Source organism: Rattus norvegicus, chromosome 5, assembly GCF_021556685.1.
Source record: "Rattus norvegicus strain SHRSP/BbbUtx chromosome 5, alternate assembly SHRSP_T2T, whole genome shotgun sequence".
NCBI classification, from domain to species: domain Eukaryota; kingdom Metazoa; phylum Chordata; class Mammalia; order Rodentia; family Muridae; genus Rattus; species Rattus norvegicus.
Window position 1 is genome coordinate 52,181,873 of NC_141538.1, and position 27,236 is coordinate 52,209,108.

Here is a 27,236-nt window from a genome sequence, read left to right on the forward strand (position 1 = left end):
TGGCTAAATTCCTCTGAACTCATTATCTAACAGATTATTTTTAGTTGCATTTTTATCAAGTACTCCCACAATATCAACATGTAAGACGCCATTCAGTGGAGAATCCAGGACCTTTGCTCTCTGGCTACAAGAGTTTTGAGGACTACATGTTGAATCTTGTGCGACAGAGACAGGTGTTTTAATGAGCTTGGGCCCCCTGTGCTGCAGGAAGTTTAAGACATGCAGAAGTCAGCCAATCAGCTTTCCATCTCCTTCCTACTCCCTCCCTCTTTTAATCACTCCCACTGTAGCTGCAGCTAGTCCCGGGAATGCTACCCTTGTTTGATGTGTTCCCATGATTTGTAGATCTGTCTCCCTTTTCTCCTGGGATCAGCAGCAGTGTTCAGAAGGATCTACAGGAAATCGAATAGTGTATGCAGGGTAAGGAAGCCTACCCTGACTCCCACAGTTTAGAAATTTCTATCTTAAAAAAAAAAAAATGAAGAAGGTAAGTTAGTCACAGGCAAGATACTTTCAATTGTCCAGTCATGCCTTGTGTGTGCCTGTGTACACAGGTATGTGGAAGCTGTGTGCAAGTACATTTTCAATCCTTAAAACACCCTGGAGAAGCAGCAAGACAGTAGGCTGAGCCACAGAAGGTCTTAGACACCTCCATGGCAAAGCTGCTGCTAACAATTAGGGAAGGAACACCCCTGTCCTTTGCTACTTGGAGGCTACAACTACTGAAATGACAGAAGATTGTGTAGATCTCACTCTCACCCCTAATCCTTTTGAACCAAGGGTTAATTTCTTGTTAACACTCGTCATAAGATCATAAGATCAGGTGTGACGTGCTGATTAAAAATCCCAAGTGGGGCCAGGCACAGTGGCGCACGCCTTTAATCCAGCACTTGGGGGATAGAGGTAGGCAGGTCTCTGTTGCATTTGAGGACGGTCTGGTCTACAGAGTGACTGTCAGGACAGCCAGGCTATATAGTGAGACCTTGTCTGGGGAAAAAAAAAAAAAAAGTAGACAATCCCAAATGAAAGCTGTAAAGGGTGAGCAAAAGAGGGTTTTTTTTTTTTCAATGTTCCTTAACAGTATATAGAAAAGCCCCACAGACACTGAGTTTCTTGACAGGGCCTTCCTGTCATTTCTGTGGTTGACAAGAAAACGATAGTGCTGTCTTTGGTGTGAGAGAGCTTCAAGAAGAGCTACAGCGCCCCCTCTTGTGTAGAATGGCTCTCGACAGGATGGACGGGGGACAGAAACTAATAGGCTTCCCATTGTTCCTGGCATTTTTGCCAGGGTATTTCATTAGTGTAAACAATGAACCCTTTGTCATCTCACCTCGCCACTTGACCTTGGTGATTCTCAATTCTGCCGGTGCCGTGAGGTACGGAGGTGGCCAGCACGAGGCCGCCACTCATTATTGGAAGCAGAGACCTTGCTGACCCAGTATGAGATTAACTTCTCCTTTGCACTTTTTATTCTAGGGCACGAGCACTGTCTGGTTATCTGGCTTTGGTTGAGAAATTCGGGACAATAGCAGTGCTGATGGTAATGTTGGCAACTCCCCTGTTTGTTTTGCAGGTCACGGCCAGGGGCTTTGGGCCGCTGCTACAGTTTGCCTACACTGCCAAGCTGTTACTCAGCAGAGAGAACATCCGCGAGGTCATCCGCTGTGCCGAGTTCCTGCGCATGCACAATCTGGAGGACTCCTGCTTCAGCTTCCTGCAGACCCAGCTCCTGAACAGGGAGGATGGTCTGTTCGTATGTCGGAAGGACAGTGCGTGCCAGCGCCCCCAGGAGGACCATGGGAACTCTGCAGGAGAAGAGGAGGAGGAGGAAGAGACGATGGACTCAGAGACAGCCAGGATGGCTTGCGCCACAGACCAGATGCTCCCAGACCCCATCAGCTTCGAGGCCACTGCCATCCCAGTAGCAGAGAAAGAAGAAGCCTTGCTTCCTGAGTCTGAGGTACCCACAGATACCAAGGAAAACTCAGAAAAGGGTGCACTGACCCAGTACCCTCGATATAAGAAGTACCAGCTCGCGTGTACCAAGAATGTCTACAGCGCAGCCTCACACGGTACCTCAGGGTTTGCAGGCACATTCAGTGAAGAGAGTCCTGGCAATAGCCTCAAACCAGGGCTCTCCGTGGGACAGATTAAAAGTGAGCCACCCAACGAGGAGACGGAGGAGGAGAGCATCACACTCTGCCTGTCAGGAGATGAAACTGACATCAAAGACAGACCAGGAGATGTCGAGATGGACCGGAAACAACCGAGCCCTGCCCCTCCTCCCGGTACCCCTACTGGAGCCACCAGCCTGGACAGATCCAGGAGTGTGTCCTCACCTTCCTGTCTGCGGTCTCTGTTCAGTATAGCAAAAGGCGTGGAGTCGACTGGCCTACCTAGTACATCTCAGCAACACTTTGTCAGGAGTTCAGCATGCCCTTTCAACAAGGGGATCTCTCAGGGTGACCTTAAAACTGATTACACCCCTTTGGCAGGGAACTACGGACAGCCCCACGTGGGCCAGAAGGATGTGTCCAACTTCGCAATGGGGTCGCCACTCAGGGGGCCCGGGCCGGAGACTCTTTGTAAACAGGAGGGAGAGCTGGACCGCAGGAGCGTCATCTTCTCCGCAAGCACGTGTGACCAACCGAACACTCCGGTGCATTCATATTCTTCGGTGAGCAGTTTGGACAAAGACCTTTCTGAGCCGGTGCCAAAAAGTCTATGGGTGGGAGCTGGCCAGTCCCTCCCCAGCTCCCAGGCCTACTCCCACGGCGGACTGATGGCTGACCACTTGCCAGGAAGGATAAGGCCCAACACCAGCTGCCCGGTGCCAATCAAAGTCTGTCCTCGCTCACCTCCACTAGAGACCAGAACCAGGACCTCCAGCTCCTGCTCCTCCTATTCCTACGCAGAGGATGGGAGTGGGGGCTCCCCCTGCAGCCTCCCTCTCTGCGAGTTTTCCTCTTCACCCTGTTCCCAGGGAGCCAGATTCCTTGCCACGGAACATCAGGAACCAGGCCTGATGGGAGATGGAATGTACAACCAAGTCCGACCCCAAATTAAATGTGAGCAGTCTTACGGAACCAATTCCAGTGACGAATCTGGATCATTCTCGGAAGCAGACAGTGAGTCGTGTCCTGTGCAGGACAGGGGCCAGGAGGTAGGGAATCCACATAAGTTCAAGCGTTATGACCTACTTACCATCTCAGTCCTTTACCTGAATTTTTTCCTCTCCCCAACTCTAGAGTTATTGGTCCCGCGTCTGCCCTGCCACAGCGCACGGCTGCTCGGGGAGGCAGGATGCCAGAAGTTTGACCGGCTTACCCCCAACGCTGTCGCCGGGCGAGTGTTGGGCTATGGGAAGCACCGGGACATTGCTCCAGGGTGGGGAAGTATAGTCTGAGGCGTGGGGGACAGCCGAGGCCGGGGCTGTCTGGTTCTCAGGCTCTCGGACACCCAGGCACCGCTGGATGCTGTGGAAGAGCTGAGAACCGAGTGGGGGCCACGGGCTGGATCTGGCCTGGGTGAGAAGGAAAAGAGGGGGAGCTCTTACTGGTCCCTGAGGGGGAGAGTTCTTGGCTTGACTCTGATGGGCTTGAACTTGGCTTGAGCTTGACTTGTTTGCCATGGCTGGGAGCGCAGAGAAGCCTTCTACAGAAAATTAGCTGCACAAAGATTAGCCAGTGGCACTGTAGGCAAAGGCCTTCTCTGTGGCTCTCCACGGTGGATCCGGATGAAAGGAGGCAGGCAGTCCATGGCTTCAAGGCGTTTATGGTCATGGTGGAAAGTGGATGAGGGAAACCTTACCCCACTTCTCAGGGTGGGCCTAAGATTAAATACCTTTTGCAGGGAAGAGTGTCTGGGAAGAAAAGCTCATTGGCTAAGCTCTTCAGGCCTCTAGGTACCTCATTAAAATGGAGATCAGTCTGGAGACTACATGACCTCTACCTGTGTAGGGGTTTGGGGCATTGCCCTTGCGTGACTGATGACCACAAATCTGTGGAGGGCTGTGGCTAGTGACAGGGGCCTAGTTCCCCAGGAATCGGGCAAAACGCCTACTGTCCGGGGTTTCTAGCCTTAGCCCAACCAGGAACCAGGCTGCCTTTCACGGTCCCACACCCAAACATCACTCTCAGACCATTCCTATGTGCTGTCATAGTTAGGGTTTCGATTGCTGTGACTACACACTATGACCAAAAGGCAATTTGAGGAGGGAGGAGTTTATTTGGCTTAGGCTTCCATGTTTCCGTTCATCATCAAAGGAAGTCAGGACGGGAACTCAGACAAGGCAGGAACCTGGAGGCAGGAGCCGATGCAGAGGCCATGGGGCAGTGCTTGCCCCTCCTCGAGGTTTGCTCAGCCCGAGCTTTCTTTTAGAACCAAGGACCAGCATCCTGGGGGTGGCACCACCCACAATGGGCTGGGCCCTCCTCCATCAACAACTAATTAGGAGAATACCTTCCAGCCAGATCTGATGGAGGCATTTTCTCAATTAAGATTCCATCCTTCCAGAGGGCTCTAGTTTGCGCGCCCAGCTGACGTAAGATCAGCAGCACGGGAGTCAAGTTTAAAGGGGACCATAAATGGTCTGACTCTTCCTTGGGAGGATGCTACAGTGTGATTCAAAAATCGACCGCTTCAGCCTTAGAAAGCCCTCGATAGCTAACCTGGATTCCAGTGCTGGATGAGCAGAGGCCGGCTGAATGCAGAGCGTAAGGTTCAGATACTCCTAGTCTCCTCCCCTTTCCATCCCTGCGCCACACCCCTCTCTTCCACCCACTGTGGAAGGATGCCCTAGTGCTTGCTCTTTATCCCTTCGGTGCCAAGGGAAGTGAAGAAGCCCTCTCAAGTTGGTGAATCGGAACTGAGTTGGTCCTCACAAACGGGTGCTTCTCCTGCGCCTTATAAGTACTTCTTGTCAACCGAAGACTCCAGGGTGAGCCCGTGTCTGTCACAGCGCAGATGACAGAACGCTCGTCATCCATCTCAGACATGGGATCCGTTCAGAAGCGCCTTGTGGGCACACACAGCTAACCGTCTCAGGGCGTGTTTCTTTGTCCAGCCTGAAAGCATCGTGCTTTGTAGATCAAAGGCATAGAAAGGCTTCATCTGTGACTCACTCTTTCTGGGAGTGGAAGTGGGGACAGCACTGGCTACAGCAGAAGCAAGACTCACATGACTATGAGAAAGAGGAATGGGAGTCCCAGAGGTCCCTGGTTCGCTAGTAATTTGAATGTTCCCTAGACAAACCTGAGTATGTCTAGGTCATGACCTGGTACCCACTGCAGTGTCTTGCTGGTAATTGACGAAGAACCAGCTAAAGACTGAGACTGTGTCTCATACCCATCTCAGGGGCAGAAGTGAGCAAGCCCCACTGGGCCCCTGTGTCTAATGAACACAGGAAAGAGAAGCACAGGTTGGGAATATGACTCCATGATAATGGTGCCAGCCTACCAGGACCTGGCCCTGGAAATCTATTAAAATAATGAACTGAGGGGAGGGGAGAGAGGGAGGAAAGGAAGGGAGGTGGCTGCCTGCCCATGAGGCCAGCGTGCTCAATCCTGATCTGCTCTTCAGATATCAGCCTCTTACTCAGCAAAGATTAACTCTACCAGATGCCAGAGATGCCTCTGGGTGAGATGAAGTGAGGTGAGGTGAGGTGAGGTAGCCACAGAGCTGAGCGGGATGTACTCAGCACCCACAAGCCGGTGGGCAGAACGGACCCACATGAGCTTTAACTTCAGACACTGAAAATGGATGCCAGAGCTGCCTCGAGCTAGCGGCAGACACACCCTGGGTTCACTTCCTCTTCTTTGCTAGTCCGCCTGGTCCCTGCTTTCCTGTTAACTGCCTAGCAGAAATAGAGAGGCAGAAAAACCCCCTGAAAAGGGTTTAATTTAAGAAATAGAAATCATGAAGGAAATCCGAATGGGATCTATTCCTGTTTGAGTCTTCAGTTCAGGATCGGGTTGCTATCGATGCCCAAGACGAGGTGGCCTTGTCACCAACCTTTAGGAGCAAGTCTTCCTAAAAGCAAGAATAGGCACGTGTTCTCTCCTCTTGGGTTCTCCCTTCCCACAGCCTTCGTGAGGTTTGCTTTTTGTCGCTAACTGTCCTTAAGTGTGCCTCATGCCAAATGCTAGCCACTGAGTCATGCTCCTGCCACAACTGATCTTACTTACCAAGGACTGCAAGAGGAAGTACAGATGCCCCACACTTAGCCCAAGAACTTACGTTCCTTAGGAACTGTCAGTTTCAGATATCCAGTGCCGTCCACACGAGCACATCTGTTTGTCGTTTTTGTTTTTCCTGACTGGGCTCTGTCAATCTCCACCTTAGAACTGAAGGCTATGATGCAGGGTGAGGATTCGTTCAGCCCGTGAAACAGCCACGAACAGGACTAATCTCTCCTTAAAATACCCTTGCATTTAATTTTTAATCTTTCCTTTTCAAAGCAAACCTGTTTTCCTTCACAAGCAGTAAGAGACACATTTGCCAAAACTCGATGGCATTTCGTGAGTCACACTCCGCCCTTCTCGTGAGCGTGTGTTAGACAAGAGGATGATAGCCTCTGCAGAACACTGTATATACATGGTACACAGACCAGACATGCAAGTAGGCAAAACAACTATACACATAAAAAAAGAAATAACAAAATTTTAAATGAAATATGATTTCCATACCATAAGATGTATCCTATTAGGATGAAAATTCCTCTGTGTGTGTGTGTGTGTGTGTGTGTGTGTGTGTGTGTGTGTGTGTGTGTTCCTGCTCCCCCAACCTCACCCCATTCCCCCGTAAGGGGATTCATTTTCCCAGAACCACCCACACCTTCAGCATAATGGCCCCTCTAGGAGTGAGTGACTTGCTTCAGGAGTTACTTGGCCTAGGTAGACGGTCTGTCCCAAAAGTACACTGAATTCCCATATGTTTTAACTTGTTTTCTTGAACTGATCTGTTTAAAAAAAATACACATCTATCTGGGATTTTGCCCGTAGTGCTCTTAGGTGGGGTTTAGGTGTTTTCTTCCAAGTAAACCAGGAGAGACAGACAGCTCAGGGACCCTCTCTGAAGCAGCTGTCGGCAAAGTGATGCAGCTTCCCTGCAGCTTCTGTAAGAAGCCAAAACGTTGGACCAGAAGAAAAGTGTTAGCATATCTTACCTTCTGTAAAATCTATCACCGTGTTAAATAACTCTCCTAGTTCATAAAACAAAGACCCACCCCATTCTTTTTACCCTTCCCCAGCCTTGAAAAAGCTTAAACTATTGGAGAGTTGGTTCAGCAGTTACAAGCACTGACTGCTGTTTCAGAGGACCCAAGGCCAATTCTCAGCGCCCACGTTAATTGGTGGCTCACAGTCTTCTGTAACTCTGGCCTCTGTGAAACACTGTATGGTACACAGGCCAGACATGCAAGTAGGCAAAACAGCTATACACACACACACACACACACACACACACACACACACTAAATAAATAACAAATCTTTAAATGAAATATTTCCATACCATAAAGTTTACCCTATTAGAATGAAAATTCCAGTGTGTCTAATGTTTTCACAGTGTAATGCGACTGTCTTCAGTTTTTGACTCTAGCATGTTTTCTTTGTCCCAGCAGTAGAACTGTCCCCAGGAGCAGGTCCTCCTCATGGCTTCTTTCTCTCCACACCAGGCAACCACTAACTACATGCTACATGCTGTGTGTATGTAGTATTTGGGTTTTGTTTTTCAAATAGGAAATCATTTTCAAGATATATCCCTTCCATAGGTACACATGCCCATCACATTACCTCCACATTTCCGATGGCTAATATATTTTGTTAAGCCCTGCCACATTTTATTGATCCCTCATTGCCCAAAGGAGTTTGGTGGGTCCTACTTTCTGGATATTTCTGAAGAATGGTGGCATGAGCATTTGCATGCAAGGGTTTTGAGGAGGCTTCCAGTTCATTCACTAGGTGCCTCTGAGTGGGATTGCTGTAGCACATGGTGACTCTGCATGTGGCCTTTGAGGGACTCTTCCGCCATTTCCCAGGGCAGCCATACCAGTTTCGAATTCCCTTCATTAGACGTTTTTTCTTCACTGCTAATACTGGCTCTTCTCCGTGTGTCTGTCTAATGGATATGACATGCCATCTCCTTATGTTTACAAGTTTGCTTTCGGATTTTGAAAATTGAACAAGGACTGGGGAAGATGGCCCAGCGGTTAAAAGCACTGACTGCTCTTCCAGAGGTCCTGGGTTCAATTCCCAGCAACCACATGGTGGCTCACAACCATCTGTAATGGGATCCGATGCCCTCTTCTGGTGTGTCTGAGGACAGCTACTGTGTAGTCATATATATATATATACATATATATATACATATATATTATATATATAAACAATATATATATATATTGTTTTTAAAAAAAATTGAACAAAAGTCACAATCATTTTCCAAGTGGTGCGTGCCTGAGTAAGTTCCCAAAGTGTTCTGCTGTGGGTTTGATAAAGAAACACTAGGAAGATGGTGTGTTTCCCTATCCAAAGGTACTGACTAGTTGGACTTGCTTTATTGGCATGCAAGTTATTTGGAAAGGAATAAAGATATATGAAAGTGCCCAGGTACAGTGGCAGATAACTATAATAAGGACCTGTGCTAAACAAAACAAAATGTAGGGGATGGGAGGGGAGAGCAACCAGTGAAATAGTACGGAGAAGCCATGAGTAATTCTTCTCACCAGAGTACTGACTTGGATAAGCTGTGGATGCCATTTTTCTTTTCTTTTTTATATTTTTTTAAATCATTGTTCTATTATTCTCTGGCGATTTCATACACAAATATAATATACTTCAGTATTTTTTTAGAGGCAGGGGAGTCTCTTTCCATAGTCCTGGCTATTCTGTAACAGAATCTATAGACCAGGCTAGTCTCTAACTCACAGAAACCTGCCTGTACCTTCCAAGTGCTGGGATTGGAGGTGTGTACCACCGTACCATAAACATTGATCATTTTCAACCCCAATTATCACCTCTCATCCCCCTCCCCCCTCCCACCGAACCCCTTTTTCTTCCCAACTGACTTGATAGCTTTCCATGCAAGATTCTTAAAATTATGTCTATGGTTCAGTGACTGGAGAATGTTTTCACAAGCGTCTGCACTTGGTCTGCTTAATAGAAAGATGTCTTTGAATGGCAGCATAGGAGTCAACTGTATTCGTGAGTAAAACAATGTTTCCATGCTGTCTAGAACATGCTCAGTGTTTGAATTTCCTAGTGCTTTATGCCTGGAAGAGGAAGTCACATGACAAGGAAAGACACACCTCCCCTCGCCACCAGGCGATCCCTGATTTTATTCTTCCTAGCAAACCCAGAAGCCCAGTGGATCAAGTATCATCTCTGACTCACAGAACCTCAAGCGGTCTTGGACAGAGAGAATGGATTCTCTGAGACCACAGAGCTAATTCCTTGTGGCCTGAGAAGTGAATCCCAGGATACCTGGGATTCACAAGCAGAAAGACGGTGGTGCAGAAACATCTCTTGGTCTTGGAGAGCCAGACCATTGCCATGGTCTCCAAGGGGCACACTCAGCCTGGTGCTGTATGCCTGTGGCTCCAGCTCCTGTCTGATAAATACAGAAGCAGGAACGGTTTCACAGTCCACTCTTCTGGGACTCATAGAGAAAACAGATTCTTGGTTTCGGCTTTTGCTTCCAAATCTACTTCTCCACCCTCCTTCTTCAGTAGCAGTAGTCTCTGCCTAGCAAACCAGAGGCAATGGGCAAGCGAAATGTGTGTTTAAAAGCTTGGTGGGACGAGATGGGCAGGGTGTCCCTGACATCGTTCCATAAAAGCCGTGCAGAGCAAGCGTTGTGGAGAAACGCACCAAGGCGGTACAAGCATTAGGAGTGGTAGCTGTTCCTCTCGTGTCTCATATTTGAATTCTTTATAGGAAATTGGGGTTTCAGTTGTATTTTACTGGGAATGGGGAGAGTGGCTTAGGCTACAGGATGTAGGCAGGCGTTACCAAGCAGTTGTCCGTCTGAGGAGAAGGATGCACTGTATCCCAGGCCTCCCTGCAGCCTGCCCAGCCTCTCTGGTCCAGGCTTTCTCTCTTATCTCTCTGTAGATGTGCTGAGAAAGCTGATTTTAGCTTTCCATGCACCATTCAGAAGGTCCTCTGCTCTTTGCCATCTCTAGGTCAAAAGGTCCCTGGTTACTCTGCAGGAATCTATTTCGCACACTGCTAAAGAGCTGGGACTCCCACAAAGCCTGACCTTCCTCTGGGCACTGCTGGTGAGCAGCGTAGGTCTCATACTGAGAAAATGACCTCTAATCCTGCACTTCCTGTGGGTTCCAGAGGCAGGGGAAGAGTCAACACTTTGGCAAGACTGGGACGACCAACAGGAACATATTGTGCAAACCACAGCAGTGGCCTGTAGTGCCCTCTTTCACATTTGGCCTGCTGACTCAGTGGCTATTCCTCAGAGCCTTAACGGAGAGCGAGAGCAGTTCACAACTAAAGGGATTCGTCACCTACGAACCTTGCAGGTGCAACAGCTGTGCAGCCTCCCTGCCCAGAGAGCCCACTGGATATAACTGCGGGCCACTCAGACAGGTGGCGGTGACCGTTGGAGTTGGCAGAATGTGTATTCTGTGCAGTCTCCAGGGACCCGGAGAGTAGACACCTCGTATGAGAAGTACAGTTCGGAAGGATATGTTATGCAGGAGCATTGACTAAAACACAATTGTGTAAGTTGTGCTAATCTTCCTTGAGGAAAGAGCAGAGGCATGAGCCTTCTGGGAAATGTTCAGCCTTCCAAGGCCCTGTCACGTTACCTGGTTTCCAGCCCTGTGCGGGAAATATTTGTGCACACAAAAGCTTGTGAGAATATTCCTCTGCAAAGGCCTGGGGCTGCTCCTCCTCTTCAGGAATGCCCATTGGCTTGGAAAGAGCAAAGGATTATGGTTAAGTGTCTGTGCTCCCACCTGCTGGTCCATGTAAATCCTTCCTTACTGTATGGCTAGCAGATCTAAAAACCAAAACCCACCCCCCAGGAGTGAGGGTTCCCTTCCCCCTGATAGAAAAGAAGGTGTATGGTTGACTATTTTCTCCTCCACTGACCCTCTTCCAGAGACACAGCTGGATGGCGGCAGCCCTGATGAAATTTCATATGGCCTTTGCTTTTGCTCCAAGGACTTTGACACTGCCGTTGTTGATTTTCCCTTTCTTCCCCTGCCAACCTCCCATCCTATCTACCTGGTCTGTGTTTGCTGTCTAGGTGGCTTTAAATACAGTAGTGCTTAGGGCGGAAGCCCTTTAGACTCTCCCTGTATCTGGGCCGTCGCATGTTTTCTTTCCGAGAGAAAGCAAATAACCGTCTGGAGCTAAAGTAGGATGGCTCTACTGTCAGCGGAAAGAGAAATCCCCCGGGGCCCCAGGAGTGCACAGCTTTTGTGATGCCCAAACACTGTGCCTCTGACTGATGCCCTCCGTGCGGCTGAGTCACCATGTAGGATCTGAGCGCCTGTGACCCACAGCTTATAGAAGGGAAATGAGCAGCCCTCCACATAATCAGAGGCCTAGTAGAGATGCAGCCCCACAGGCAGAAGCCTTCCCAAGAGCCTGAAAAGGAGCCATTTGTCCTGGCGGCTCCTCTTTAACGCTCAGAGCAGACCTGACCCCACAGTGGGGTAATGCGTTCCCCTCTAGTTTCCTGGTCTTGGGTCAGAGTTTTGCAGGTGTCATGGCAACACACGCACCACCTAGGCTTCACAGCAGAGTGCCCTTTGGGAGTCTTCAGCAGTGACCGCCACAGGGAGTAAGCTCACAGCTAGGAAGTAACCTGACAAAGAATTTTCACCCAACCCTAGGAAAGGCAACTGACTCTTTAGGGTGCTTGCCTTTGTGCCTGGTGACCAACTAGACGCAAATACCAGGCCTGGGCCTCGTGACAGTCATCTGATGCAACCGACAAATAATTCCTGAGTTCAGGGCAGGCTGGCCCTATCCTTGACCTCTTGAGAACACAGGTTCGGCGCTCCACCCTCTGAACATAACAGAAAGTTGCTTTCTTCACTAATAAACCCAGGCCCACATGCTTTCTCTGATGGCTCTTTTTTTTCTTTTTTTTCTTTTTTTTTTTTTTTTTTTTTCAGAGCTGGGGACCGAACCCAGGGCCTTGCGCTTGCTAGGCAAGCGCTCTACCACTGAGCCAAATCCCCAACCCCAAGAAAGATTTTTTTATGTTGGGATAAACGGCAGGTTCCTAAAATTAAACTCACCTGGATTGTTTTGACTTTTTTTTTTTTTTTTTTTTTTTTTGGTTCTTTTTTTCGGAGCTGGGGACTGAACCCAGGGCCTTGCGCTTCCTAGGCAAGCGCTCTACCACTGAGCTAAATCCCCAACCCCTGGTTTGAGTTTTCTTGAATCAAGCTCTCAGTATTTAGCTTTGGCGAGGCTCAAACTCTTAGAGACCCACCCGCCTCTGCCCCTCAAGTGCTGGGATTAAAGGTGTAACACACCACACCTGACACACACTTGCAAATTTAGTCTACAGGGCTGATGTTAGTATTAAAGATTAGCGGGGCACATGACATTTAGACTTACAGCGCCATCTGCTGGCCAAGACAAAAAATTGAATGTGAGAAAAAAGTAATGTGAGCTGGGTGTAATGACCTGGGCTGGCTTCTAACTCCACAGGCCTCTGAGGGTAGCCTTATGCCTGCTGCCTCCACCTCCTCCCAAGGGCTAAGATTGCTGAGGTTGTACCTTTGCAGGAGTTGCAGAAACAAATCTAACTGCAGAGGTCCCCACACCATCAGCACTGCCTTAGCAAGGGCAGAGAGAAGCTGTTCAACGTCACAGACCTGAGCCTCAAGCCCCATAGAGACTGATGAGACCCTAGAGATAGAAAGCCTGAGTTTGCATCAGGCACAAACTCATTGTTTGATTTTTTTAAAAAAATTAGGGTCTTCTGTAGCCCAGGCTGGCCTCAAACTCTATCAGTGTGTAGCTAAGGATGACCTTGAATCGCTAATTTTCATGCCTCCACTTCTGTGTTTATAGACAAGTGCCACTGCCTGTGTCAGCTCTCCGTAGGCGCTGTTCTTAGGAAATAATACATTCCAAAATCAAACAACAGAGAAGACACCCCCAAAGCCAAAGCCGTGCCATCCTCTCTTTACTGTTGTGGAGATCTATTTATTTATTTATCTGTATGTGTATGGTTGTGCATCTGTGTGTTTGTCTGTCTGGTGCCAACAGAGGCCAGAAGAGGGTATTGGATCCCCTGATACTGAAGCCACAGATGATTGTGAGCTGTGGAGTGGGGGTGGGGTGCGTGCGTGCCCTAGAAATCAATCCTGGGTCCTCTGGAAGAACAGCAGGTATAAACTAGCAAGCCATCTCTCCAGCCCCTGCCGTCTGTCCTCTCTTTTAAAAATATTTACCTTGACTTGTCAAGGACTTAAAAGCAGGAATTGTGCCTAAACCTCAGTGGCTTACAAGAGCAGTGGTCATTGGACAGCTCTCACACTTCCTGTGTGTCAGGAACTGAGCTGGCCCCTGTGAGCATTTCTGGCTGAAGTCAGGTGTTGGCTGGGGCTACCGTCCTCTGCAGGTCTCTCTAGCTTCAAGAATTCACTTCTGGGCTGGCGAGGTGGTTCATCGGGTCAACGGTGCCAGACTAAGTGTGTATCCCGAGTCTGGTTCCCAGGGCCCGTCTAACTAGAGGAGAGAATGGAGTTCGAAATAAACAAACGAATCTAAAAAGCAGTGAGTACGCTTCCATCCACAGGCCACTGCTGTGAGCTAGAGCAGGTTTGCCCTCCCAAGCAGCCAGTGAGACAGGACGAAATAGAAGTCTCAGTGTCCTTCACGGCTTAGCCTCAAGAACCACGACGCCATCCACTGAGGTGTGTTCCGCCGAGGTGTGTTTATTAGAAGGAAGGAGTGTACAACCTGACAGGAAGAACGGAATTATACCGCGATAGAAAACGTAATTCTGGCTAAGTGCCTAGCATCACACTGACCTAAGAAGCTTTTATACCTTGTTTTGCACAAGGAAACTGGGGTGCAGAGGGGCAATGCCACCTCCCCGAACTCTGCTGTGTGAGAACTAAAGCCCAGCTCTGACTCCTCCTACGCTTGTGTTCTGTGTGAGTAAAAAACGACTCTTCTCTGACTGGTGCATCTTTCCAGAGTTTCAAAGACGTGCTGGCCCCAGTCCTCCAGGTCTTTACATCAGTCCTCAGAAGGTCACTTTGGCCATTCTGTTGAATTCCAGTTGTGCGTCTTATAGAAGAGGGCTTCAATAAGCCATAGTCTTCCTCACAAAAGTTTTACAACATTGAAAGAACTAACAGTTTCCGATATTTTCAATGCCATTTGCTTTAAAAAAGAAAAAAAACTCGGGAATGACAACATCACAATCTGCATGAGCTGCTTTGTGCGTTTTGTGCAGTGTGTGTGTGTGTGTGTGTGTGTGTGTGTGTGTGTGTGTATTGAGGCAAGGTCTTCCTGCTTACTATGTAACCAATGCTATCCTCAGATGTCATGGCAGTCCTTCTCTCCAGAGTAGTAGTATTAAAGTTATACACCACCAGGCTGGCTTACTTGTGCGTGTTAGTACTGTTTGATTACACGAATATTTCATCTTACTTGTATTTGAAACAAGAGAGTATTAATCACGACTTGTTTTCTGTAGTTCCCCTATGATTTGCTCATCTTAAAAAAAGAGGTTTGGAAGGCTGGAAAGATGGCTCACGGGTTAAGAGCACTGACTGCTCTTCCAGAGGTCCTGAGTTCAAATCCCAGCAACCACATGGTGGCTCACAACCATCTGTAATGAGATCTGATGCCCTCTTCTGGTGTGTCTGAAGACAGCTACACTGTACACAGTATATATAAATATAAGAAATAAATTTAAAAAATAAAATAAAATAATTTTTTTAAAGAGGCTTTACAGTTTTGGTGATGTTTCACTCCAAAATTTCGCTCCAGCTGCTATAATCCCGCTCCGCTGTTCTCGGTTTCAGGTTAAACTTCCTTTTCCTGTCGATCAGATCACAGACCTTCCCAGGAACGACTTCCAGATGATGATTAAAATGCACAAGCTAACCTCAGAACAGTTGGAGTTCATTCACGACATCCGGAGGCGTAGTAAGAACCGCATTGCGGCTCAGCGCTGTCGGAAGAGGAAACTGGACTGCATTCAGAACCTGGAATGCGAGATACGAAAACTGGTGAGTTGGCGGGCAGGTATTCAGCAACCTCGAGTGACCGAGACCGATGTGAAGTTACATCAGTTACAGCTGGAGAAACAGAGGGACAACCACCCTTCAGGAAAACTTAGGCTTATTCTCAACCGGGGTCATAAATATGCATCTGAAATGTACGTAGAGGTACACAGATCTCTCGGGTGTTGTGTGGAATTGGCTCCTCTTTGTTTTTCCATTTGTATATCACAATAAAGGGTGTCTACTGCATGCATATACAAATCAAGTGTTCTTCTAAACTAACTCGCTACCCAGTCGCCTGGTTTTGATAACTAGCATGCTGGTCCATGTAATTGCAGGATTCTGAGCAAACAGCAAAAACCTGAGCACACTGCTCTTTGCCAGACGAATGCCTAAAACACTTTACTGATTCGTTCCTCTGAAGAAGCAGGACAACGCTGTTTATTCTCCATCGGCATCTTCCAAGCCTTAAATAATACGCTGTACGGTTTGTTTTGCTTTCTAACGCAGTGACCAAAAGTGCCCATCATGAAAGGAAGTCAGGGCGGGAACCAGAGGCACAAACCGATGCCAAGGTTATGCAAGAACTCTTCTTACTGGCTTGTTCTCTGTGGCTTGCTCAGCCTTCCCTATACACCCCGGGGCCACCAACCCAGAGGTGGCACCACACACAGTGGTCTGGGCCCTCCCACATTAATCATTAATCAGACTTGTCTACAAGCCAGTCTGATGGAAGCTATTACTCTAGCTTGTATCAAGTTTTTTAAAAAGGCAACACACTGCACCTCAGTGCTGAACTAGAGCTTCACCTCTTCATTACGTTCATCTTAAGAGATTTGCAGTCAGGCGTCTTTGGCTTTGGTTTATTATCAAAATATCTTCCTCTGTAGACCAGGTCGGCCTTAAATGAAGCCCTCTTGCCCCTGCCTCCCAGGCGCTGGAGTTATGGGTGTGTGCTACCAGAGTTCCATGTTCTTAACCAAGACAACATCAACAATACATCCTTCCTATTCTAAGAGAAGCTAGAAGCACGTCATTTGGGGCAACGTGTTTCCTTCCGCTACAAAGTATACAGGAGCACTTTTGAGATGAGTGGGGTTAGTGCCTAGACAAGGACTTGTGGCACAGAGACAGGAGATTGCTTTCCTAGGACGCACTGGCCCTCACTTTTAGATGTCCAGGTTGAGTGGAGAGAGGGGCAGGTTGCTGGGCCCGTTTGCTTGTGTCTCAGAGGAGGGGATGGCTTGAGTGGTCAGAGCCAGCCAGCCTGGTCTGCTGCTGCATAGTTCCCAGCATCCCTTCTGCGATGTCTCCCGCAGGCTCGCCACCCTCATTTGCAGATGCACATAATGTATTTCTCTCAAGCTGCACTCGTACATCTGTTTATTTTTCATTTTTAAAACATGTTTTCTAGCTAAATTTATAAATATTTTAGCAGGTGTCCTTTCCGCATGTAAATCTCTCTCTAACACACATACCCACGCTGCCTGCCAGATTGCGCCCACGTTAGGCCGTGCACAGCTCCTGTGTCAGAGACCTGCTCCTCTCCCTCCTCTTCAGTTTTTACCCCCATCCTTGCCTGGGCTTGCCTGCAAGACTTGCAGAGGGCTGGCTACCACCCTCCCCACTGCATTAGACACCCAGTTTCTTTGGCTGCTTTATCTGTGAGCCTCACGAAGCCTCACCACACCTCCTCATACAAGCATTGAGAGTAAAACTTTAATTACTCTCCTCTCTCAGACTAAACTCAGCTCTTTGTGTGGGATTATTCTTAATGGGAAGAACATCTTAGAACAGTGGGCTACTGTGCAAAAGCATAGGACCCACCTTTCTGTCCCTAGCCTCTCCATCCAGTGCCCAGGGATGACCCCTGCTCCGGATTCAGTGCACGGTTACCAGGGTCCATCAAAGGATATGTTCTGTCCAGTCGGTTGTGCTGGAAAAGCTGGAGAGTGTGATGGTTAGGTCTAATTGTATGAAGTTGCTGATAAACAGTCTTGATTACTTGGTTGGTTTTTGTTTTTGTTTGTTCATTTGTTTGTGAAAGGACTCTCTTCTTTATAGTCATTTTAAATTTCTAGCAAAATTAAATGAAGTACCTAGAGTTCCCAGATGTCCCAAGCCAAGGACCAGCCTGGGCTTGGAGAGGGGTTCTGAGAGAAGGGGTGTCTGGGAGCTTTGAAAACAAAACAACTCAAAAGAAGTCAAATTGTGGGTCAAAGCTGGTGGCCTATGCTCTGCTCGAGACAGCTTTCCAGCCTGCTTTCTCTCTGTCCTGCTTTCTTTCTCTCTGATCTGCCTTCTCTCGAGATCTCCAGACAGCTCTATTATATTCTGCTTGAGACATTTCTCCAAGCAGTTCTCTCTTGCTAGTCTAAAAAATTCTCTGGACAGTTCATTTCTTGCAGATCATAAGCCCAGTCTTTTATTTCATATCAATCCAGTCATTTACTCTAGGTTTCCTTTTTGATTATCCTAAGAATCAGCATCCATTGACCCTAGGTGATTAATTCTTAGGAGACAGTGAGCATGCATTTTCTTTTAATGTTGAAAAGGCAGCAGATCTGCCTGCCTCTGCTAAGCACAGATGAAAAGCAAGCTGGGTGGGACCCCATCCTGAAATTACTATTTCTACCATACCTGGGCCTGGACTCACTGTATCCCAGGCTGACCTGAACTCAGGAATATGCCTGCCTTTGCATCTGCCTGTCTTTATGACTTTCTGACAAGCTGGCTCATTGATGCAGCTGCCTTTGTTCCTTTAGATCCATGAAGCCTTCGTATAATTCATATTGTATCCCTAATTTTTGCATAGTTGAGAAATTATATATTTCTGAGCTCTGAGTCTTTAGAGTTCTTTTCCATAGCCTTAAGGGCTGTCTTGAAGGTCCCATCGTTCACTGTTTTTCTGAGACATTAGCCATACCTTTGCCTCCCGGACACATGCTATCTCAGATTATCATGGAGTCATTAACGTTAACAGGGAGGACATGCCTTGAAAGAGGAACGTAAAATATATACATTATTCTACAGACAAGCCTTATGCCCACGGCAGCCATGGGCATTCTTAGAGGCCCACGACCACTGGCCCTGTCCCAGGGGCAGGGACAGTGCCAATCTGTCCCCACCAAGGCCATGGCAGACCCAGCAGTCCCAGACTCTGGTGACTCCAGACAAGAGCAGTAGTACATGTATTATTATGGACAGGCGTATGCTGCCATTTCGTTTCATCCAACACCACTGCTTTACCTCAGAGCTCACACTCTTTAGTGAGTACTATATGGAGTTTCAAAGGGTGCTGTCAGTGCCACTGTGTACAGGGCAGATTCACTGCCCTAAAGCCTACTGTAATGGCTTAGCCATCTCCCCTTCCCTCAACCCCTGGCAGCGCTGACTTTTTATTTTTCTTTTTTTGTCTTTTTCAAAATATCAGTTACTCGACTTTCACCCCTCAAATATAGTAACCAGGGTTGGGAAGTTTTGGGGGAAGGATCTCTGAGGTCAAGGCCAGCCTGGTCTACAGAGTAAGTTCCAGGACATCCAGGACTATACAGTGCAGAGAAACATCTCACACACAGACACACCACCACCACCACCACCACCACCAAAGAAAAGAAAAAGAAGTAACCTAATGTATTAGGGGAAGATTTTCAGCTATCGGGTTTGAAACAAATCGTTTCCAGTCAGTTCCCTGAAAACCCCAAACTCAGAAAGCAGAATGTCATTTGACTCCCTACAGCTTTGCCATTGGGGGTACCTCAACCGATTGCTTCCTGGGGCTCAGAGGAAGGGATGCCACACTGGGGAAGCTGTGTGACAAGTGGTAAGGCGGGCACTCCCTTCACAGTGTGTCTTTTAACTTCCTAAAGGTTCTGGCCTACTCTTTCCGGAGTTAGGTTACCGTGTAAGGTCTCAAAACAAAGCCTTGGAAATGAGGCTTTTGTGCAGGTTTCACGAAGGTGTGTCATTCTCTCTCACAGGTGTGCGAGAAAGAGAAGCTGTTGTCCGAGAGGAATCAATTGAAAGTGTGCATGGGGGAGCTACTGGACAACTTCTCCTGCCTCTCACAGGAGGTCTGTCGAGACATCCAGAGTCCAGAGCAGATCCAGGCCCTGCACCGGTACTGCCCTGTTCTCATACCCATGGACCTTCCTGGAGCCAGTGTTAACCCCCCTCCCTTGGGGGTTGAGCAGAGCCTTGCGCCCTCCCAGTGTGCAGTAGGAGGAAGTGTACCCTGCTGCCTGGAGCCAGGGGCAGCTCCCCCTGGGCTCCCCTGGGTGCCCAGCAACACCTCTGAGAATTGTACGTCTGGGAGGAGGTTGGAAGGCAGTGACCCTGGAACCTTCTCTGAAAGAGGACCTCCTCTGGAAGCCAGGAGCCAGTCAGTGACGGTGGACTTCTGTCAGGAAATGACTGAGAAGTGTACAACAGACGAACAGCCCAGGAAAGATTATGCCTAGCCGCGATCAGCTCTGCCCCCCGACCCCCGGTCTTCACACCTCTCTCATCTGAGAGTGCCTCTGCCAGCCAGGGGCACTGTTCATCTGTGTCTTGAAGAACCGAGAACGACGAATTTGGTGCACACTACAGCAGTCTTAGCAGCAATACTGTTCCGAAGTATTCCCTCCTCTCTTGTAAGCAGGAGTGCTAGTTACCTTCCTAATGGTGCTACCCCTTGCCCTGGCAAGGTAGACAACAGTGCCGACACTGTCTGTCTGTGGGTTAATTGCAAACTTCACAGGGATTAGACTACACCTCTAGGACCCAACCACGGATTTTTTTTCTCAGTGGCCCATGTCACAAACCCTATCTCAGGAATTTCTTCTGAATGTTCAATTTTTTTCATTGAAGACAGCTTCTATACACATCAAAGTTTTATAGCTATACTGTGTACATAGTATATATAATATATATGAAATATATATCCATATGCAAAAGTCCTGCATGCCTCGATTTTCTCAATTTCCTGAAACTGGAAACTTCACTTATCATTTACAAACATGTCCCAACATTCCTCTTTCTGTGTCTGATGCCAGAACTGGTTTTGTAGCTGTTAACATGGTTGCTTTTCTTGCTGCACAATTCGGTTTCTAATCTGTACTTATTTACAGACCAAATTCAGCATCGGAAGTTTCTTCTCAAGGTTCAGTCTCAGACCTTTCACTTTCGTTGGTTTGGTTTCGGCGCCCCCGAATGGCATTGGGTGAGCATCGTGGGTCTGTCCTTTCCTCCTCGTGTTTCCCCCTCGTCCTTGCAGATACTGCACAGCAATGGTCAACTTCGCCACTTGCACTGAGTTTTGAGTCAAACCTATTTTCTTAAATGAAGTTGTAACTTCGGTATAACTCAAGTATATTGTATATTCTTTGCTTTCAGTTAAAGAGGTAAAAAAAAAACATTTTAGCTAATTAAAAAGCACTCAGGTGATAATTATGTAGGAAAAAAAAAACAATCTTGCCAAATAATGAACCCATCCTAGGATGTGTAGACAATAATCTGCTTGAATATTTTTGTAGCTCACTTCCTCCCCCACCTCCCCTGCAAGGGAAGCGGAAGTGCAGATAATTCAGAGCTGACACTGGATGTCCCGTTCCTATGAGGGGAAAGAGATCGCACGGCTCGAAGGACTGCATGTCAAAAGGACAGGAGCCTGTGGTGTTGTTAGAACCCCACAGGCACTGGTGAAGAGAAAGCAGTGGAGAACCAGTTCCTTGCAGGGGGAGGGGGATCCCTCTCATTTCAGCATTTCTTTCCGGCCTCTGCTTATACTTTTGCTCAGAAACGTCATGTGATAGGACCTGCTTCTTTGAAGGGCACAGCTAACCCACCACCCGGCTTTCCTGCCCAGGTTTGGCTTTCCCACATTTTAAGACCTGAGGGGATTTGAATGACAGCCTTGGCTTTCAGTAGCACCCCCCAACCCCCACCCCCACCCCTGGAGTAGGAAATAGCATGGCAGAATGGAGCCTGAGATCCACAAGAACATAGGCTAATGCCTTCTTTCTTCCTTTCATTCTTCAAATGCCCTCTCGGAGGTTTTGCTCTGCCCCCCTCCCCAAGTCTCTTGTCTGAAAGCTGCTGCATCCAAGTCATTGGACAGACACCCTTAGGAGCCCTCTGCCCCCTTTTCCCAAGCCCTCCGCCCCTCACCCTTCATTTCCCCCTCCCCAGGTAATAACCTGCTTCCTTTGCTAAAAACCGGTTGGTTACAAATCTGGAGAGCAGCTTCCTTGGTCCTAGGGTATCCTGGTCCAAACCGTGTTTACAGAAAGGCATGCTCCAAGGAGGAGTCAGCTCCCTTCTCCCAAATGGTCTCTATCTCCTTTTGCTCAGCAGCCCGGAGACCACTCCAGCTGTGCAAGGTTGTCCAGAAAAGTCTGATATTGGGATAGGGTAGAGGGTAATGGGAACTAGATGGATGGTTGACTTTGTTTCTTCATCTGTGCCATTGTTTTGGACAATATTAAAGCTGCATGTAAAAGGGGAAAGTAATGTATGACTTGTAGGCAAAAGTGAAACCCTAGTGACATATGTTCTAGTATTATTAACTTCTTTCTGTACTTATAGTAGTGCTAAATGTTTAAGTATGTACAAATGCCAGAAGTTGTTGATCCATGCAGTAGAATTTAAGGGGAAACTTATTTCTTTTAAAATAGGTCCATTTTTTAAAACCTGCCTCTGGGTTTTGAGTGTGTGTGTGTGTGTGTGTGTGTGTGTGTGTGTGTAGATTTTGATACAGCTGTGTTGGAGCTCCATCTTTGTTACACCATTGGTACTTCCTGGTTCCCTGCACCAGGTGTGTCTTCATGAAAAGCTGGCAAAGCCGGCATTTAGCTCCGTGGGAATCATGTGATGCTCACAGCTGCCTATTACGGTGCAAGCGTCAGCAAACAGTATTTTTTTTTTTAAACTCTCTCATTGCCTTTTTAAGTGACCTCTTCTAAAGAAACAAAAAGGCTTGTTTTCTGCTCAGGCCACCGATAGCCCAGAGGAGCCTCTCTGCTTGTTTTATGCTGTTCCAGCTCCTGGGTGGCTGGAAGTCTTGCCACATTCCACAGTTTACCCCCTAAGTCTCTGTTGCCAGTAGCTCAGACCTGTGGCAAACATTTTCCATGGGAGGGGAGTCCGGTCTCCTCATTTCTCTCTGCCTCAACTCAGCCCTCATCTTCCTCATTTTCTTTGCCTCTTCTGCCCCCCACCCCCAATCTGTGCCATGATTTCAAATTACTCTTTAAAAAAAAACTTATTATTTCTGTGGTATTTTTAACAGGTAATTTCATTCAGTATCCACCAGGAACAGCAACTGGCTTTGGGTAATTACTCATGGGACGTGTCTGTGTCTCTTACTGTTCCAAACAATTGCTCATCAAAATTATTTCTGAGTTGATTCAAAGGGAGGACTCACTGGTGTCCAGAATATAAGTTCTTCAAGTGGAATTCGGAAATCCCCAATCTGTCCTTCCTGGGATCCCTCAGTCAACCTCATTCCCCCTATGGAAAAGAGAACGAAAGAGAACAGAGGAGAGTGTTTGAGTTTTAAGGGGACATTTAGTTGTGTGTTTGAAGATCTTTTCTTTCAAAGATACAGGATACTCCAATCATAGGACTGACATGACTGCTTGGTTGGGTCTCCCAGAGGCTGGGGTGTGAATGGGTCATGGTCCAGGGCTAGCACCCAAACACAGGCCTCCCCCTGGAGCAGCCTCTGTCCTCCTGGTCTCTGAATAGCCTCCTTCAGGTTACCCAGGCTGTAGGCAGGTGTGTGCTTTGCCGTGTGTGTTTGTGTCTCTGCGTTATCTGGGGGTGCCTTGGAGAAAGTCAAACTTCGTGACTTACTGATTCTGGAACAAAGCATTTTCAAAAAACTTTTCTAAAGTTGGCAAAGCTACTAGGTCATCCTGCTACTTCCCTTCCAGGTTCCCTAACAATGACTCAGGCATCAGGGCTGATGCTGCAGTAGAAAGCGTTATTTTTAATGTCATACGAGTAATTTATTTACTGTCTTTCTCAAGGTATGCTGCTTTTTAACATGCACTATAATTTTGGATATAATCCTTGCACTGCTTTTCCAAGGAAGTTTAAAAAACGGCTAGTAACTAGTGTGCTAACTGCCTCTTCTCCTTGAAGGAGCTACAGAGCCACCAGAGGACCTGCCTGGAGGACTGACTAAAGCCTACACTTTTCTCTTGTTTTAATACTTTATGATGGCCACTGAAGAGGAAAAGGACAAAGCAGACAATGGTTTGAAAGTATAAACCTTTCACAAATCGCCCAGTCTTGCCCTGGGGGACTGCTCTGCGTCCCGTGGAACACATAGTCCTCCAAAATGAGTCGATCTGTAAAGCTCCTTGGAGTCTATTGGATTGCATATTCCTATACACCTCGGCCCTGTTTAAACCAGGAGCTGTTATTGATGACTTCAAACGACTCCACTAGTGCTTACAGTGTGGGGGAAATCTCAGATCTAGAAGAGAGCAAGAGTCAAGGTTTACCCTCAGATCTCTCTCTACGTCTATCCTTCCCCCCTCCCCATTCCCCTTCCTTTCTCCCCATTCCCCTTTCTCTCTCCCCATTCCCCTTTCCCTCCCCCTTACACACACACACACACACACACACACACACACACACACCAGACTAAAGAAAGAAAATGAATTATTTTAAAAGAATCAAGCTCTGTGTTGTATTCTTAGTATCTACTTGAGGATTTTGTTGCAGATCCCATTTCTGGCAAGTCAGTCCACAATGCCTCGTGGGGTTGGTATTCATAAAGGAAGTCTGTGCATGGAGATATTTTGTGTTCAAAATGTATAATACTACCGGAGCCATCTCACGACCCGAGTGTCAAAGACTGATGCTGTAGCATAGGATATATTTGTGCATAAATAGCGTGTGCAAATAGTACTTGTACATTGAAGAGACTCCTCGTAGCAGATCAAAGGTAAATTATTCAAATGATGGTGCAGAAACATTACTTGCAAAGTAATTGTATAGTATTTTTCCTACACTCCACCCTGGGAGATCATATTTATAACAAGTGAATTATTAGTGCATTTTAATTGTAATATGAAATGATGCTGCCATTTCGTGAACAGTATCCCACTTGGTTGCAGAGGCCCAACTTTTATAGCTTTGGTTTGATGTTGTGGCATGGTGTATGCGTTTCTCTATCAAGCAATGGATAAACTCTTGGCTGTCATTTTCATTCCGGTTTATTGACCTCAGATAAAACAATGGCTATTCGTGGAAGTGTATCAAGACCACTCATTTCAGGTAGACTCACACTCAGTGCCAAACGCTCCCATGGGAATGACCAGACACCTATATCAGGAAAGAGTGAAGGGACTTGGACAAAAAAAAAAATGGGTTTTCCTAAAGATGGGTGCTAAACTTCTACCAAACACGTCTCTGGGGACAAAGAGTTGGCCTCCACTTGGGTCCTAACAATGTCTTTTGGCTGTGGCAACGCTGGGATGCCCATTCACACTCTGACACGAGAGCCTGGCACTTGTAACGAATTATCAGGAAGATTGCAGATGCATTTGGGAGCTTCGGGGACTCATTAGACACGGTGAGCCATTCAAGGCAAGAGGGCCTGTGAGAATTTGTTCCAGAACCAGTCTGATGCAAGTGCACCTCTAATATATGCCTTACAAACTCCAGAGGCCATATGCAAAACAGGGTCTTCTCAGTGTATGCAAGGGGCTGCGGCCCCTCTTCTCCTCCTCCCCAGCTCAAACAATACGGACAGTTTTCACACATATCTACCTGTATAACCCTCCGTACCTCTCATAACTGGTCAATGACTGTAACAGGTTACATCAGGTGTTTTTTCTACATACTTTTTACACAGATTCTATGCGATTAATGTAACTTAATTCAATGCATCATTTTATTGTACAAGTTCTTACGCTTGGCCTTATTTTTTTTCCTAAGTGATTGTGGTTTTTCTTGTGGTTTTTTCTTGTGGTTTTTTCTTGTAAAGATATTGAGATGGCTGTTGATGCTTATTCTCTGTAACTAAGAATTTTTACCTTTTTGGGAAAAAGCATTGCTATGGATTAATGAATTGAGACTTCATTTACTCGTTGTAAATACACTATTGTGCAAAAAAAAAAAAACCCTCTCAACTGAATTGCTAGTGTTAATTGAATTTTTGTCTAGACGCCATTTCTGTTAACGAAATAAAGACATATCATTCTACATTGTCAAAGCTTCTAATCCCTGTGTTACATTCTGCAGAATAGACAGCCTCAAGAAATGTTTCCTCTGCCAAAGGTCATTTCTCATCCTCTACTTTGGACCCTCCCCTGCATCCCAGTTAATTAGATTAGGAATCTTAAGAATTTAACCATGCTGTTTTTAATCTAAATCTTTAAAGTCCCCATTGCACTTGAGATTAGATATTGAACATTAGAACCACTTCCAGTTTCCATATTCCCCTGTAGCTATGCAATGGATAAAGAATGTTGCCACGGGTAAAGAACTTTGTTTTACAACTGTAGATGGATCTACAACAACATAAAGAAGAGGTGACAAAATAGATAAATGAATAAATACATAAGGCCAGGTGTAGTGGCCCCTACCCATGTCCAATTACTCCTGAGGCTAAAGCAGGGTCTCAGGAACATACAGGGTGAAGACCAGGAACATAGTCAAGCTGTCATCAACAACTGACGTGAAAGAAAATCAAAGTATAACACCAAACCTGTGGCTAGTGTCTTCAGGTTTTATGGAAGGGGAAATGTACACCCGCCACATCGTGGGTAGACCAGATGTCTGTGAATAACACTGAGCTCATGCTGCAAGGAGAGAAACTACCAGTAGAGGGCAGGTGTGATCTACCAAGAGTAATGAATGTAACCCGATACCTATGTAATCCTAGGTTCAGCAAGTATTGTCCCATCTCCCACATGGGAAAACCAAAAGGCTCCAGAACTCTTCCTCAGAGGATATCCTAGGCCCTTAATGAGTTAAGGATGGCTTCCTTATATACTGTAAACTACTAAATCAACCATGGTCAGATCATCTTAAATTTGAGAAATTGACCAACTGCCTACCTAAAGATCAGGGAGAGTTGGCAGCCATGTTCATCTCCACCCTTGGCCATTGGCTTCTGTGGCAGAATAAACCTTCCTGATTGTTCCACCCTGCAGAATTTCCCAAGCTTTGTCATGCCTCTGGCATGCAGCTGGTGTTCCTTCTATGCCTCGAATGTGCTTCTCATTTAATTCATGTAATTCATATCTGATTCTAGACATAATGAGAATCTCCTCCCCCTCCATCGGATCCTGTGCCAATTCTTATTGCATTTGGAAATAAGGTTTTGGGGTTTTAAGATTTTTATTTATTTATATGAGTGCACTGTCGCTGTCTTCAGATACACCAGAAGAGGCCAGCAGATCCCATTACATATGGTTGTGAGCCACCATGTGGTTGCTGGGATTTGAACTCAGGACCTCTGGAAGAGCAGTCAGTGCTCTTAACTTCTGAGCCATCTCTCCAGCCCCTGAAATAAAGTCCTTTAAAATTCCTTTAGAATATCTTACCCAAAAAAACCTACCCATCAGAAAGGATGCATAAAACAAGGTTCTATTTGAGCTTTTTTTAACAGCAGCTGGTGTCCTGAGCAGGGGTGAGCCCCTATAACCTCCACCAAGTGAGCCCCTTTGCCTTCCTTGTAACTAAGCATGATACAATCAAGTCCTAGAGAGAGAAGGAAAGCCACACATTTCTGTGAGCAAGCATCCTTCCCTTCAATTTCCTCAATAGCATCTCACCTCCTCTCCTCATGCACCTCAGACTCTGAAGATCCTGATACAAAACTACCATGGCCCAGCCTAGTCTGCCAGGAAGATGCATTACTTGTTCCTGGCTACTTGTTCATGGCTACTTTTGACTCTTACCACCCAAAGGCACATCCCTCTCTAAAGCAATGAGCTTTGTCCAAAGCAGTGGCTGGAATCCTCCTGACACCAGTGCTGGGAGTCACTGGATGTACTCTGTTTGCACTTCAA

The 27,236-nt window shown here is 47.0% G+C and overlaps 1 protein-coding gene across 7 annotated transcripts in view; it reads left to right on the forward strand.

Annotated features, from left to right (window-relative positions):
* The window catches only part of Bach2 (BACH transcriptional regulator 2), a 349,677-nt gene extending 324,245 nt beyond the window's left edge, over positions 1-25,432 (forward strand). For 2 of the 7 annotated variants that reach the window (XR_015619683.1, XR_015619684.1), the window contains exons 5-7: positions 1,574-3,128; positions 15,022-15,228; positions 19,203-20,637. Coding sequence is in view for 2 of the 7 variants with exons in the window: in NM_001135754.2 (NP_001129226.1) it covers positions 1,574-3,163; positions 15,022-15,228; positions 19,203-19,682 (2,277 nt within the window). In the remaining 5 variants the exon portion in view is untranslated. 7 annotated transcript variants of the gene reach the window in all.
* The last annotated feature ends 1,804 nt before the right edge of the window (positions 25,433-27,236 follow it).